This window comes from Chrysoperla carnea, chromosome 1 (assembly GCF_905475395.1).
Source record: "Chrysoperla carnea chromosome 1, inChrCarn1.1, whole genome shotgun sequence".
In the NCBI taxonomy this organism is placed as follows: Eukaryota; Metazoa; Arthropoda; class Insecta; order Neuroptera; family Chrysopidae; genus Chrysoperla; species Chrysoperla carnea.
In genome coordinates this window covers 47,594,302-47,610,674 of record NC_058337.1, presented here as the reverse complement: position 1 = coordinate 47,610,674, position 16,373 = coordinate 47,594,302, and the positions used below count along the sequence as shown (strand labels likewise).

Below are 16,373 nucleotides of genomic sequence, written 5' to 3'. Positions count from 1 at the left end.
CTAATAAAATTTTCTCTTACTCGAAAAAAGAATTTTTTGGTTTTATTTATATTATGACCTAACATGATGAACAAAAGTTTGAGCCCCTCCTTTGGGAAATTTCTGCGCACGGTCCTGCTGATGCTGGTAACGAAAAATGCCATAAAATTGGATTGGAAATTGAAACCATAGTTAGCTAACTCGCGAGCATTATTTTATATACAGGGTATAGTTTTTTAATATCGACCTGTAGGAAGGTACGAAATTTCGAAAAAATTAACACAGTTAAATGTGAGCGAACAGTTTTATTTGGTACTTTATCTTACTTCACCTATATTTAATGCAAATCGTTTTGACAATTAGTCAAACGATCAAAAATATTAATACTTGCATATTGACAAGGATATATTGATCATTTAATGAACAGTTAAAAAGAATATGCTAACATTTCCGCTTAATTTATTTTTGGACATTCATATATTCACATTCGTGATAATTTTTTCGTCGACTGATTCCTATTTACTTTGACTTAAGCAAAGCACCTACATAGCCTGTGGCCTACATAGCCTTAAAGTTAAAAATAAAAACACCATTTGTTATATGAATTTCTATAATTTGAGCCTAAATAAAATACATGTTTCGTGGTAACATATTTATGTAAATCATATTTAAGTTTACAGTATGCATGTAAAATCAAATTGATAATATAAACATATACACATATATGCATCCTTAATAAATTGTATAAAGGTGTGTTTTGCCTTTTACTCAGTTGGTTTATTCGTCATAGGAAATGGTGTTGAATTTGGATGGCGTAGGTGCAGTTTCCACACTACCGAAATTCATGATCAAGCATGCTTTTGCATAAAGCGTAAATTGCAAATCAAACCTTTAATATAAATCAAATCATACACATTCGTTTGGTCGGTTTGGATGTATTCAAATAATTGATGGTAAAGATGATGGTAAAATGACATTATTGAAAACAGCGCCATATCATTCTCTGGGACGAACATTCCTTGATTTGTCAAGAGTATCTTCTAATTTATGTCTAACTGAAGTTTGATCTATTTCATGAACCTCACATTTAGCTTTGCCAATACACTGTTTAAATTGAGGAACATTATGCGAGTGTTTCATGCATGTGTTATATGTGTGAAGAACATTATCAATTCTTTCTTGGTTCAAATTTCCAATATCTTTACGACTTCTTCTGGTATGCCAAGTTTCGTCATTTACTATCTCATTCATACGTTTTCGTATTCTAGGATGTGGATCTTCTCCTTCCTTAAATTTATCCAATAAAGCAGCATTTAAAGAAAAAGATTGGCGCAATATATTTATTCCTCTTTGTCCACATCTTGTTTTCAATGCTGTAAACAATTAAAGTAAATAAAAAAATATGCTATTGGAATATAAATAAATATATAGTTACAATGTGCTGTTTTCAAAAATGACATATTTCAAGAAAAATTAACTTTAACTCTCTTTAAAGTTTCACGAAAAATTTTGATTTTAAATAATTTATTTCTTCAAAATATATAAAGTTTAAGTTATCATGGCAACAAATCGTGATTCTAATATTTTAAGGCCAGTGCCACCATTACTGATTAAATTGTTGATCTAATGCTACCAGAACTTCGAGTTCTGTTAGCAATAGATCAACAAACAGCTAAGGAGCTAACTTGATCAAACAGTTTGCCTTCACTGATGTCAAAAACTGCTTCCACCTCCATCCCTATGCTTTGGGTAGAAATTTTTAAATTTTAAATGGAAACTTTTTATTAAGGATTTTGTATTAAACTTTCTTTTTTCTTTAATTTACGTTAAAATTTCTTTATATTATAAATGTGAAAGTAAGGATGTTTGTTTGTTAGTTACGCTTTCACGCAAAAACTAGCGAATGGATTTGAATGAAACTGTACAACAATATAGCTCATACAACAGAATAACACATGAGCTAAAACTTATAAATATATATTTTTAAAAAAAATTAAATTTATTCTGACATTTTACTACTTCATCTACGATCATCATTTTAACCATAAATTACAGATTTCTGTAAAAATTTAAAATAGTAAATGTAAAATAATTCATGGCCATCTTTTCTGAAATACTCAACGAACTATGACTATTTTATACTTTAAAAAATTGAAAATTGTGCGTATATTTTAGCTGGATAAAACAATCCCTTCGAGTGTTATCGAAGGAGGATAAGTGAGATTGAGAGCAATGGAGGCTATAAGGCGGTGGTTTTTACTTTTAAGCCCAGTGAAGAAAGCGGGTATCAAGCTAGTGAACAATAAAGTACAAACAAATTAAAGTACTTGACAAAAACCATTAATGATAATTTAAAATTAAATTAAATTTAAAATTACCTCGCCCGGGTAAACAGTAGGAGGGGGGAGTGGTTGTTTAAAGAGATTAATTTTGAATTAAATCTTAAATAGAAAGCTAATTTCTTGCATTTCAAAATTAAAAAAAAAAAAAAACTTGACATGAATACAATTTTTTTAAGTCTTCGAAAAAAATTCTAACTCGAGAAAAAATATTTCATAGACTTTCATAGAATTTCATAGCATTGTCATGACAATTGAGTGTTAGAGTCCAAAATTTTGATAGACAGTTTAACAAGAATTTATTAAAATCCGCGTTTCGAAATTAACCCTTATTATGCATATTATAAAAAATAAAAGAACATGAAATAGTGAATGAAATGTTTATTATCAAAGTCAAAAGTTATAATCATGCGTGTTAATTAAAGTCGAATAAAAGCTTCAATTCAAACTTGGAATAAGAACCCTGTATTTCTTAACATTGCCTTCCATAATTTAAACCAATTCAACATCTTAGTTATTATAGTCCGATTCTGATGTTAAATAATCAATACTCAATCACAATGTTGGCATTGTGTGGCAAACATTAATTATTTTAACATTAGAAGCTGCTTATTCCATTGGTACGCCTCGTGGACGGGTATTCTTCACATGTTTCAATGTATCTTGCATCGCTCTACGAGTGTCATAGTCCTCAATATCGTAAGTTTCATGTTGAACTTTTTCAAAACATCGTTGTAGTTTTGGATAATCATGTGTTTTTTTCAAACACTCCTTTGTACAAGAGGAAACTCGATCAATAGCTTGTTTATCCACACCACCCGCCTGTTGCCGTGTGTAATAAGTTTCTTCTTTATATATTTTTTCCATTCGCCGTTTTAAATTATTTGTAGGATCATCATTTTTTGGTATGGAATATTTGTATTTTTCTAAACCTAATTTGATGCCTCGCCTGAAAATTTCAATGTGTTGACTTCTGACTTGTTTTGCTATAAATAAATATTAGATAAAATATTAAATTTTTATTTGCAAACAATGCGTTTATGTAAACGAAACTTACGTCTTAGTAACTGCGAAATGAACATAATTTTATTGAAAAAAATGATATGAACTGATACAAAAATTTTGGATTTATGAATGATGATATTTATATGTCAAAAATTTTATTTTAATTGCCTTCGCAACGAGTGTTGATGGATATAAAGTTTGTGATCTCTAGGATCTTTTAATGAATACTTTTAAATCCTGAAACTAGATTTTTCCGAAAAAATGTAATTGTTAAATACACAAAACTAAAAAATTGTAAATTTACAAAATCAAAAAATAGGAAAATTTGAACAAAATATGTATTTCTGTAGAAAAAATGTTCAACTTTTTCTTAGAAAGCAAAAATTCGATTACATAGGACGCCCGAAAAATTCAAAATAAACAAAATGATTAAAAAAACACGCTAACTAGCTGAACTATGATACTAGTCACTAGCTGATCTGAAAAATAGAAAATAGTTTCAATTAAGTTAAAGACAAAATAGAGTGATAAAAAAACACTTTATCGCAAAAAAAGTATGGGATGCTAGATTTAAATTATTGTAATTTTTTTATTGATATTAGTAAAAGTGAAGTCATAAAATGATTTTTATCTCATTCACTTAAAAATTTAAATATATAGAAAAATTATTTCTCCTTTTGAGTTCAGCTAGTTACAAAGGCGTGTTTTCTACATTTCTAATTTTTAGTTCAGCTAGCTACAAAAATGTGTTTTTTAGTATTTTAAACTATTATTTATTAATATTATAGAATGTTATCTGCGCTTCCACCAGAATTATATGAATTATTTATATTATAAAATCATTAATACTGAAAATACTGATCAGGATAATCGGACGAATCATTAAACTATTATATTGCCGTCTGTCTTCGATAAGAGTGCGAAGTTTCAATTCAATCCAACGTTGAAAATCATGTTCAAAGATTCCATTATATACATATAAATTTGTTTACAAGTTCCATATGCTTGCCATTATTATAAAAATGAAGCGATGCGACAAAGTCATCTAAGAATTTTTAGAGGTTTTTTACACAATATGCTGATTGGCACCTAGGTCATTGTAGCATCTATTTAGAAACAATCGCTTAGTAAAAATTTAATGTTTTAAATCCATTATTTTAAATTTAAATTTAACTTACTTCTTGCTTTTTGGTGGATACTTTAATTACACTTTTTATATTTCTTTAAATTACTAAACCTGAACTCAAGCCTGCAAGATATCTGTAAAAAATATGCCGCTCATACAATAAAAATAGTTAGTTGTCGAAAAGATACAACTGATTTTGTATACAAGGATGTATAAAAATTAGAAAATTAGTGGGTATTGAGTTGGGAAACACCTTTCCCAACAATAGCATTCTTACGGTCATTTTTGAATCAAATAGTTTTTGCATAGCTTACTTTAATGGTAGCAGTAAATTGAAAAATGTTCTCATAAAAATACTTACAACTTAAGTTCGAAACATTTATTCGAAAACTCAAGAGAGTTAACAGAAAATTAGAAAATTTGACGCCGGTTATAAATTTTAATTTATATATAATTTTTGTAAAAATTGGATGTCAAGACCCACAATAATGGCCAGTTCATAAATAAATGGATACTAAAGGAAACAGATTTAAAATTAGTGTGTTAAAATAAGTGACATCTTGTATAGACTATCTTAATCTAAACTGACTAGAACGCAATCACTACCGTAGTAAATATAACTAATACCATCAACCATAGTTACAACCAACACTCATAGATGACGTAATATACTCCGTTACAGTATTACGGTATAAATTGGTATCGAATAGTATAAATTGAAATAGGAATCAACCTCGGAAATTTACAAAATAACCTGAATATTTGTGCAAACCTTTATTTTGGTAGTACAAATGTTGTCTCAAAAGTCACGTATGGTCACTTGTGACTTTTGAGTTTGGTTTTTTGAGGACACCTCGTTTCTTTTGCCTTCAATCGTATTACATTTATTATAAAAGATGTAGAGGATAAAATTTTGAACCGTTTTTGAAATAGAGGGCGCAAAAGATGGAGCAACTTAACTATACACTACTAAAATATTTTAGACGAATGATCTTTGCCCCATCTCGTGTTTTATTTTTTGTAAAAAATGGTTTAGCAGAAATAGCAAGAGTGCTGGTAGACATTTTTATGTAGGAGTTAGAGGCATTCTGAAAATTGGTCAGATACCTGTCCCATAATATCCTAATAGAAAAATGCAGACCTGGTTAGGGCGTAAGGGTATCTTTAGAACTTCGAATGTTATCAAACGTATAAAATTTTGTGTTGCCAAAAATATCTTAGCCAAGAATATTGAAAATGAAGAAAGTATAAAGTCAGGCCATTTGCGAGAGATTTTAACCTTGCAAGTTGCCTCAAAGATATCTTTTTCAACAAAATATTTTATATGTTTAATAATATAGGGGTTCTAAAGATCCTACAGCAAGGTCTGCATTTTTGTATTAGGATATTATGGGAGAGGTATCTGAAATTTCAGAAGACCTCAAACACATATCCAAAAATGTCTACCTGCTCTTGGCTAAAACGACATTGTCGTATGTTATTACTGGAATTAATTAATGATTTAATATTCAATAAAATGAGTAAAAAACGATCGAAACGAAAGTGTTGTGTTGTTAATTGTGAAAACACACCCAGTGGGTAATAAAAACCACAAAATAAAACACGAGATGGGGTTCTACTTTACTAGCGTATACGTGTAGGGTCCTTAGAGCAGGGTCAATATTTATAAATATAAGATATTAAATAATTACTTAAGTAGTATTTAATGAATATTTATTTAATACCTTATATTTAAAACATTGACCCTGCTCACACGTGACCATATCTGACTTTTGAGGCAACGTTTGTACTATGTATCAAGTTTTGTACAAATATTCAGCTTTTTCCGTTAGATTCCGAGGTGAAATCCTAAGATGATTGGACTAAAATATATCAATCGTATTTGACCAAATTTCTCTTTTTAATATGATTTTAATATACCGAGCTCCTGAACCCCACTAGAGATCCGGATGACACTCGAAATATTAAAATTAATTAATAGTCGAGGCGTCCTTTCGGGCGTGCTCCCCCCCCACCAATGATTTTTGATTTCTTTGAAAACACAATAAAAATGGACATAATTTATGTACTTTACTATTCTAGACTTCTTCCGACACGTAATAAAAAAATGGAGATAACGTATTTACAACATGTGAAATTTTACATATTCGTTAACATCATAAAAAACGTTTTGAAATATCAATATCACAAAAATAAGTGCCCCCCCCCCAATAATTTGAACCTAGTGACGCCTATGTTAATAGTGGGAATTTTTGGGGCACTTTGAAGATAAATCGCCAACAAATCACTACTAATTAATATAATTTTATTACATTTTTAAAAGAATTTATGTGAGCATTTATTTATTGTTTTTAAATTGAAATAGGATGTATATACATTTTGGCATAATTAATTTATCAAATACTTACATTTAATAATTATTCCATAATTAAAACAGAATTGTAATAAGGTAATATTTACAATATTATCTCCCTTTAGGCTGTAATTCTTTGTTGAAAAAACTATATCATACACTTTCTATGTAAAACCTTGAAATTGAAAAAAGTTTCAAGTCATTTGCAGGAAAATTAACGGAGTTCTAATAAAAAGAAAGTTTCTCGTACCTTTTTTTTATGTTTTATTAAGCACAAAACTATTTTGTAACATTATTATTTTCGAGTTATTTAATGATAAAGACATCTTTTCTGGTTTTTTCGAAAAAAATTTTTACAATTAAATTTCAATATTTCAAAAAATATATATCCGAAACTGTTAGAACTTTTTGAGTACATTGTAAGTACCTAAATAAAGTAAATTGGAAAGAGACAAGCATTAATTTTAGTTCCCGTAGTATAAGTTCATCAGTTTTTGCACTGAATAAAACATAAAATAAAGTACGAGAAAGTTTCTTTTCATTATAGCTCCGTTAATTTCCCTGCAAATGACTTGAAATTTTTTTTCATTTTCAAGTTTTTTATGGTACTTTAAAGATTGTGTGATATATTTTTTTTAAACTTTTTCAGTTATTTAACGTTAAATTCTCCGAAGTTCAATTGTCAATAGCTCGGAATGTATGGACTTTTCGAAATATACTTACTTAAATACTATAAAAAAAGTTTACTCGACCAAGCTATATCTCTAAAAATTTTGAGAATAAGAAAGTAATGCATTTTTGTTAGTTTTTTATGGCAGTGATTAAACATCTATGCATAAATCAAATATTACTTATTACCATTTACTTTTTATGGTTGATCTTATTATACTAAAACTTATGCATAATTGTTTTTCAAAATCATATTCAAATTTCATTTTACCTTAAAGTCTATCGATCATTAAAATAATGGGGATTACAATACTGTAGACTAAGTGATTATAATATTTATTAAACAGAACACGAATTTACCGCGTTTGCATTCTAATATTTCGTAATTATGAAACATATCGAAATTTAATCATTAATTACTAACATATATGTCATTCACAATTTCACAGTTATTCAATTTTAAACATTTTAATTAAAATATTAAAACTGTTACGAATATTAAAACTTTAAAAATGTTTATCTATATATTATTACAAATAATTATCATAATTAAATCATCAATACAAGCAGATCATGGAAACGAAATGCAAGATCCACAAAAATCACAGTTGGAATTTGTGAACGAATTTTGTGAAGATCAGAAGCTGCATATGAATCCAGCATTACCATTTGTTGTATTAGAACCACTTATGGAACGTGTTGATATAAAAGGGCGTAAATACAAGGTTTGGTGTGAAGGTGTTATTTTTTCAGAGTTATGGGGCATAGCACCGCCAAATTGTTTTTCACATACTGGCGACGAACGGAGTTCATCTGTTGGTATGTAAAATGTAAAGTACAGTGCCCTTATTCATTAATAATTATTTACAGACTGAAATCGTAAAATTTCGTATGTAGCTTTCTTATGACGAGCAAAGATGTGTCTATCTGTTTTATAAAATATCAGGGCAAATCAATCTTAAATTAATTTTTTCTTTATCTTCTTCTTAGAATAATAAAGATAAAATATTTGTATATTTAAAAATCGTGAAACAATTAAAAGTTTTTGGACCCTCGTGAAAGGAAACACGCGATAACTTGCAGCTACATACAAAAGTTTCAAATTGTACTAAGCCACTAATGAACAAGAGTACTGTGCTGTGGCGTAGTACTGAAATTTTTGAAGTATTTTATTTTTGAGTGACTTTTACAGGTAAATATATAATGAATTTCATTGAAGACGTAACCTACCGCAATGTATCATATTTAGCTGTACTAAGAACATTTTTGCCACCTGGCTATTCAAAAGTCGATGATTTTTATTGTAACTACATTGGTTTATTCCAAATACGTAATTTTCGCTTTAATTTCAAAAATGTTATTATTTTGCCACAAGTTCATGATCGTCGTGATGTAAGTGAGGTATTAACAGATTGTCGAATTATCGGAGCTACATTAGGTATGTTTAATTTATTTTAAGAAATATTCGAAATTAAGTTAGCCAGAACTAAAATTAAAAAAGTACCTTTGTTTGAACTTTATCTGAAATTAAATTTTCAGTTAAAGGTCTTTTGACTTGACAACAGTTAAATATTTCTACCTATACTGCTTACAATAAGCTAAAATTCTGCAACAAATAATAAAATAAAAACTTGCCATCGTTATAATTAAATTTGAAGTAACTATCCTATATAGACTGACGCTTAAGCCTACGGGATCAAGCGTAGAGATTAACTAGGTTTAGAATTTTGAATTTAAGAGCATGATTTTTGTAAATAATTAAAAAACTAATTTTTGTTTTGCAATGTCCACTATTATTAAAAATACAATTCTACAAACTTAAGCTCTCAACCGTCAATTAAAGCATGAATCCACACTGCTCAAGGTTGAAGCTTGAAATAGGGGTCAATCATTAATCTCAGTTTCTATCAAGTGCACACTTTTTGTCTATCAGAGTTTATCAAGTGAACACTTTTTATCTATCACTTATGAACATTTTTTAAAGAGCCAGTAACATGGCCACTTCAACAATACGAATATTGATTTAAATAAGTGTAATTTGTAAAATTTATAATTTTTCTTATCTTTATCGCTACATTCCTGAAGCCCTTAGTTGCGGATTATACAGGGTTTCTAGGTAATGCAGTTTCTTCTTGAATGTAATTACTTTTTAATTAATTTAAAAGCTTCAAAAATACTCAAGGAATGCGTTCTCTAAGTTGGACCTATTATTTGTGAGCATTCTTTATAAGCAGTTATATGATATATTTATTTAAACTGGCGATTAGAATTTTTCCAAGACCATCAGAGTCGTTCAAAACTCACAAAGCATAGGTTTACAGTTAGTAAGAAATGGAAGTATTATTAGAAGCATTTCTTCGAAGACTGATGAGATGACGCAGAAGTCGAACTTAAAAACATTGTTAAGAGAGAAAAAATATTCTCAATACAAACATTTGTCTTTATTGAAGACATATCTAGAATTTCATAATCGGAGGGTAACCAACGGAATCCAATTACTAAGCCTCCCCTGTTCGTTCGTCTGTCAACGGGTTGTATCTCATAAACCACAACAGTTAGACTCCAAGTAATAAAACTAGAGAAATCCCAAATAGCCGCCATGCAAAATAAAAAAAACTATCATTATGTATATATTACAATAATTAAAAATGGTGGCTTACTTATAATGCATACTTGTAGTGTGTGCTGCATAAGTGAACATATATATTTATAATAATGATTACTTTTTATACCATGCATATATGTAATATGCAAGGTATACTAAGTTTAGTCCCAAGTTTGTAATTATACCATGCATATATGTAATATGCAAGGTATACTAAGTTTAGTCCCAAGTTTGTAATTATACCATGCATATATGTAATATGCAAGGTATACTAAGTTTAGTCCCAAGTTTGTAACGCTTAAAAATATGGAAGCTACGAACAAAATTTTGGTATAGGTGTTCATAAAATTACCTAATTAGTCCATTTCTGGCTGTCCGTCCGTCCGTCCGTCCGTCTGTGGGCACGATAACTCAAAAACGAAAAAAGATATCAAGCTGAAATTACAGCGTACTAAGGACGTAAAAAGTGAGGTCGAGTTCGTAAATAAGCAACATAGGTCAATTGGGTCTTGGCCGTATGGATCTTGTAAACCGTTATAGATAGAAGAAAAGTTTAAATGTAAAATATGTTCCTTATCAAAAAATAAATAACTTTTGTTTGAAACATTTTTTCGTAAACATCACTATTTACCCGTGAGGGCGCAAATCAGGTGCAAATTGTATAGTATGTATTATATAAATTGTATATGTGCAATGTGATATAGTAATCAACAATATTTATGCATGGTATGTCAACAATTAACTCAGTCAATTGTTTGTTTTCACTTGTTTTATTTCTTGTTTCTTTAAAAAGTGTTTAAAATGTTCAGTGTTATATCTTCTACTATGGTATGGAACCCGTATGTGCGAGCCCGAGACACGCTTGACCGTTTCTACTAACTTATTTTTCAATTATTTACTTTTGGCAAGTCAAATAAAACGTCTAGTAAGGTTGCTAAGATAATTTTCAGTTCTCATATTAACATTAAAAGTTCTTTCAAAGTACTTTTTACAAAATATATATATTTTTAGGTAAAAATATAACCATAAAAGCTGTGCCAATTTCATATCTAACTGATACAAGTGATTATTGCCATGAGAGAAAAGGTGAATGTGCTCCATTAAAATGTAAAAATTACAATTTCAATGTAACGTACATAAGATTAAATTTACCAAAATCACGATATGAGCAAAATTGTAATTTTGATCCACGATATCAATGGGGTGCATCTTTAATGTGCCAAGAAAGTGATGGCAAATGGACATATGTTGGTATGGGTACAATGGAATCAAAACCATCATGCTCACTAGATGAAACATTCAATTTTCAAGCATTTACTAGAATCGATGCATATCTTGAATGGATTATTGGTGTTATTATTGAAAATGGTGGTTTTGACTTTAAAGAAACGTAATAATTAAATTATTGATATATATTAATCGTGCTTGTGTAAAAAAAATAACTGGTTCTCAAATAAAAATAAGCCATTAAATATTAAAATGAATAATTAAATGTTTTTTATATTTTAGTTTTTTGACCTCTAAGTTTAGATCTCTCATTTTTAGTCTATATGTTTGACTACATCCAGCAGTTTTCGATATATTATTAAGAAGCACCAGAAACAATATATGGTGGCAAACCCTTAAAAATCATGCGAGGTAACCGAAGCAATTTTCAATTTGTCAACAGAGATTTTTGATCTTTTGATGGTCTTAAACGAGAAAGTCTAAATCAGGAATGAAATGTATAAAAAGGATAAATAAATTTGTTGAAAATATCTAAAAAATTGTAGGATTGGGAATTATCTGTTTGTGAATAAAAGCGGGCAGGCAGGAATAATATATTTTTAAAGGAAAAAAACTAAATTAAAAATGTAATGCGTAAAATAAAAAACTATCTTAAATTATAAATGGCTATTATTCATGAATATTTTTAAATTTACAATATAATTATCGAAAATAATTCGTCATAAAAATCAATGGGTATTTTCTTTAATTATTTTTATTAATTTTGTACACAATGGGGTCGATTGTAATTTATCAGCTGGACATTCTAATTGCCATGTACGCCACAAGCAATGGAACAATTTTATTGCGTGTACGGAACAACCACCATCTTCTGCAGGATGTTCTGCAGCAAAATCGTTTGCTATTGGTATACATTTATCAACTACGGGTGCAATCATTGATTTTTGCCAATCGTCTTTTACTACGGATTCCATCATGGATTTCAGCGTATCTGGTTTTAGTTCACCGTTTTCAATCTATTAGAAAAATTTTAATGTTTATAATAATAGTCTACCAGTACTAGTGAATCATCCGACCAACCCTTTTGTCACAAAGCTAGAAAATTAAATGCTGTTTTATTATCGGTCAATTTAGAAAGTACCATTCTGGCAGGCATTTTTCGGTTGCGTCATCAGTCCTTAAATTTTTGAAAATGTAACAAAACCGTCAAAATGGGTTGTAAAAATAAATTGGCAACCCATTTTGACGGTTGAAAGTGTGTACCAGACCATATCAAAAATGTCACATAATTGGTAATCTTGCTCCCACAAGGCTGATATTTTGAGGGAATATTCTCTCAATAGTTTAAAAAGTACATGTAATCGCCAAAACATTCTGATTCAGTCAAAATACCAACCTTAGAGAGCAGGATTACTACCTGTAACCCATTTTGAAGGTTGTAAGTATGTGCCAGACCATAGCAAAGTTGTCATAGAGGTATGACATCTTTGCTATGGTCTGGCACATACTTGCAACCTTAAAAATGGGTTGGCAATTTGTTTTTACAATTAAACATATGTAAATTACAACATATGCAAGGGTTGATGAAGCAACCGCAAGTTACCGGAGAGAACGGTACTATCTAAATTGGCCGATAATAAAATATCATAAAAAAATTTTCTAGTTTTGTTACAAACGAATTTGTCGGATGGTTCACTACCTTTTAGAATTTAAGATTCAGCTTTAGTATTTTTTGGTTAACTTACCAACTTATGTGATTCGGCAATGCAATTCATAGCACACTATAATAAAAAAATTAACAATTACTAAACAATAACATTATCATTCGCTAACAAATCAAACATATATGAAATTATTTTTTTAGGTATGTTTGTCATATGTATAATTTTTTTATGAATTATATGTGACAATTATTGTTCTCGCTACTAAAGTTGAGCTAGTGCTCGACCGCTGGATAAACCATGGGACTGGGAATTTTTTTCATCAAGTTAATAGCACAGGAGACGATTTAAGGTCGACCACCAAACAACTGATATAACCAGATGAGACATATTTTTTTATAAAATTTTATTGACTGATATACACGTCTATGATAGCTTTTGATCGAAAAGTATTCATGGCTATTTTTAATAAAACTATAAATTTCAGTCAATTTTTTCTCATCACGGTTTTTTGCAGGTATATTTCTTCTGATACCAATTACGATTGGTTAACAGATCGTATGTGGTATCAGAATCATGATAATTTATTTACAAAAATAATGGTAAAGGCTTGCCTGCCAAAATAATAATTCAAATATCCATGAACACTTTTCGATAGGCAAGCTATCATAGGCATGTTTATCAATCAATAAAATTTTATTATAAATATATCTTATCAGATGGGTGAAGTCGACCTTATACCGGCTCTTTGACCATATAAATTTTGGATCCGAGGTATCTTCTTAGGTAATTAAAGAGGAGGATTCTTCTTAGGTAATTCTGTTTAAATAAAAGTAGAAATACATAATTTTTTTACAAAACACTTACAGCTACTTTGTTTTTCATTGCTTTTATGTTTTCACATGAAAATGGATCATGTTTATGATCTTCTGATTTTGGAAAATGTTCAGCAAAACATTTTTCTTTTATAGCTTTGTGATCATCCGGCAATTCTACATCAGCTTCTCCACAACAATTTATTTTTGAATGAAAACTACATTTTTCCATATGATGGTCAATTCCTCGACGACTTCTTGTAGTAAAAGGTTGTAAGGATTGTTTATCTTCCGTTGCAAAAGTGATTTGCTCGTATAAAAAGTTATCTGAAAAGATTTTAAAATTAGTATTAAACACTATACGATTAACTTATACTAACTATATATACTTAGTTTGCGAACTTTCAAACTTTAGTATTTCGAGAAGTAGCCGTTTTTCATTCGCAAGTTATTCGTGAAATTTTTAATTTTGCAGGTCAATTATTCTAGGGTAGTTTTATAAAAAATAAACAAACAGATTTTTAATTTTACAGCTCAATTATTATGGAATGGTTTTTATACAAACTAAGAAAACAGAGTTATTTGCTTACTTAATACAAAATAATTTAATTAACTGAGCAACAATTTTATATACCTTCGCCAAAATTTCAGCCACATTGTGATTCGGCCGTATTCTAATACCGGCTACCGAAAAAAAGGCCAAATCGTATTAAATCAATGCACAAACCAAGATATTTCAAATATTATATTTTAGAACATTAAAACCGTAAATATCTTTATAAATATTATAATAGTACAGAAAACATAATCAGGTGATCAATTTCTAATCAAGAATTTATCTTCTCAAACCTATGATAAATACTTCGATAACATAATTAATTTAACTAAATCAATTTCGTGCTTCTCCTTAAAATTAAATTTTATTATGATCTTCAAGTGGATAGCAACCACCATATCAGTGATAGCAATGAAATGGAGCTCCTACCCTGTAAGAAAAGAAAGGTTCCCTACACATATACCAAAATACCTTTTAAATGGCATTCATATTTCAAGGGATAGCCTTGATAGATAAATATCATAATTATTAAATTTATTTCTATCATTATTTTTGTTATATACTCATTTAATATAGAAATAATTAATCATTGGATATAAAGTTTTAAGAATGTATGAGCATAACAACAATGTTTGATTTGAAGACTCAAAATTTTTTATAGGCAAACTTTTACTCAAAAAATATGTGGTTAAAATTTCAGCATAGGTATCCATGCAAATTTTTAAGAAAAAAGTCCTTGAAAATCGATATAATATACATTGACTATTATGAAGGAATCTCAAAAAACGACATATTTCGAAAGTTTTTGACAATTTTCACTTGGAATGAATGAAAACAAATTTAAAAAAAAAACTTATTAATAAAAAGGAATGATATAAGCAATGGCATTGATAAGAAAAAAGCCAAGTGTCTCCGTCCATATAAGGGATGTAAGAGAAGGGTAGATTTTGGGTTGAAATTATTTTTATCTTATTTTCAACTTTGATGCTGAATTTTGTTATAACTTCATGAATGTAGACGAAAAATATCGAAATATCGAAAGCTGAATAATTAAACAAAATTTTCAATTTTCGATATTTTGAAAATTACGCCAGATATCGAAAAATTTTATTCTTACTTTTCGTCTTATATCGTCAAGTTATAATATAATTTATCATCAAAATTGAAAATATATATTTTTTAAATTAAAATTTAAAAAAAAAAAAACAACAGTGAGATATTAAAATTATTTTACTTACTAAATGCATTGTCACTAAAATCGTAAGCGATTGTAAAACCAATCGAAATTAAAAATATTGTTAATACCGGCGTCATAAACATTTTGCAAATATGATTGTTACACTTAAATTAAGTTCAAATTATTCGCCAACTGATTGTTTTCACGATATTTATATACTTATGTCCCATAAAATTGATTTTCTCCCATCCTTGAACATCTAATTAATAATTGTTAACCACCATCACACATGATTATGAACACACAAAAAATATAATAGATAAATAAGCTGTATTGGATTTGACTTTTAGGGGCCGGCCGGTTCAATAAGTTTCTGATTCAGAAAATTTTTATTTACTAATATATTATCCCGGCTTTTGTGCAATTTTTTCGTTCCTTTCTATTGTTTTAAATGAAAATACGTAATGTGCGTTTTCATTGAAGTGTACAGTCTCACTCTCATATGTTAAGTGGTATAATGTGTTAATATAACAAAAGTCATTCACCATCGAAATTGAAAATATATATTTTTTTAATTTGTGTCCTCACTACCGTGTTCATACATTCTTAATTAGTCGGGCACAACGAGTTTATTTTGTTTTCAATTATTTATTAAAGTTTAAACTCATTTAAACAGTTTGTTTTAATTTCCACTGACTTGTTTTGGAGAAATCTATGAAAAAATATCAACCATCTCCCGTTTCCCATAAAACCAAAATATGCCTACTTTTGAAGCTATTTATTCATTTAAATAATCGGTTTTTTTGCACTTTTAATTATTTTTTTGCATTTTTAATTATTTTATGAATTTCTTTAAAAAAA

The 16,373-nt window shown here is 28.8% G+C and overlaps 3 protein-coding genes across 3 annotated transcripts; all 3 read right to left on the bottom strand.

Annotated features, from left to right (window-relative positions):
• Positions 1-571: 571 nt before the first annotated feature.
• LOC123305811 lies at positions 572-1,479 on the bottom strand. The gene is made up of 2 exons (XM_044887640.1): positions 1,415-1,479; positions 572-1,352 (listed from the first exon to the last, which is right to left on the bottom strand). Exons 1-2 carry the CDS (start codon positions 1,437-1,439, stop codon positions 976-978), a joined length of 402 nt encoding a protein of 133 aa, XP_044743575.1. The 5' UTR covers positions 1,440-1,479; the 3' UTR covers positions 572-975.
• Positions 1,480-2,721: 1,242 nt separating this feature from the next.
• Positions 2,722-3,422, bottom strand: LOC123305926. The gene is made up of 2 exons (XM_044887765.1): positions 3,376-3,422; positions 2,722-3,304 (listed from the first exon to the last, which is right to left on the bottom strand). The coding sequence occupies exons 1-2, from the start codon at positions 3,398-3,400 to the stop codon at positions 2,928-2,930; spliced, it is 402 nt and encodes a 133-aa protein (XP_044743700.1). The 5' UTR covers positions 3,401-3,422; the 3' UTR covers positions 2,722-2,927.
• Positions 3,423-11,964: 8,542 nt separating this feature from the next.
• Positions 11,965-15,715, bottom strand: LOC123302313. The gene is made up of 4 exons (XM_044885191.1): positions 15,574-15,715; positions 13,832-14,106; positions 13,049-13,084; positions 11,965-12,319 (listed from the first exon to the last, which is right to left on the bottom strand). Exons 1-4 carry the CDS (start codon positions 15,653-15,655, stop codon positions 12,032-12,034), a joined length of 681 nt encoding a protein of 226 aa, XP_044741126.1. The 5' UTR covers positions 15,656-15,715; the 3' UTR covers positions 11,965-12,031.
• Positions 15,716-16,373: the final 658 nt, after the last annotated feature.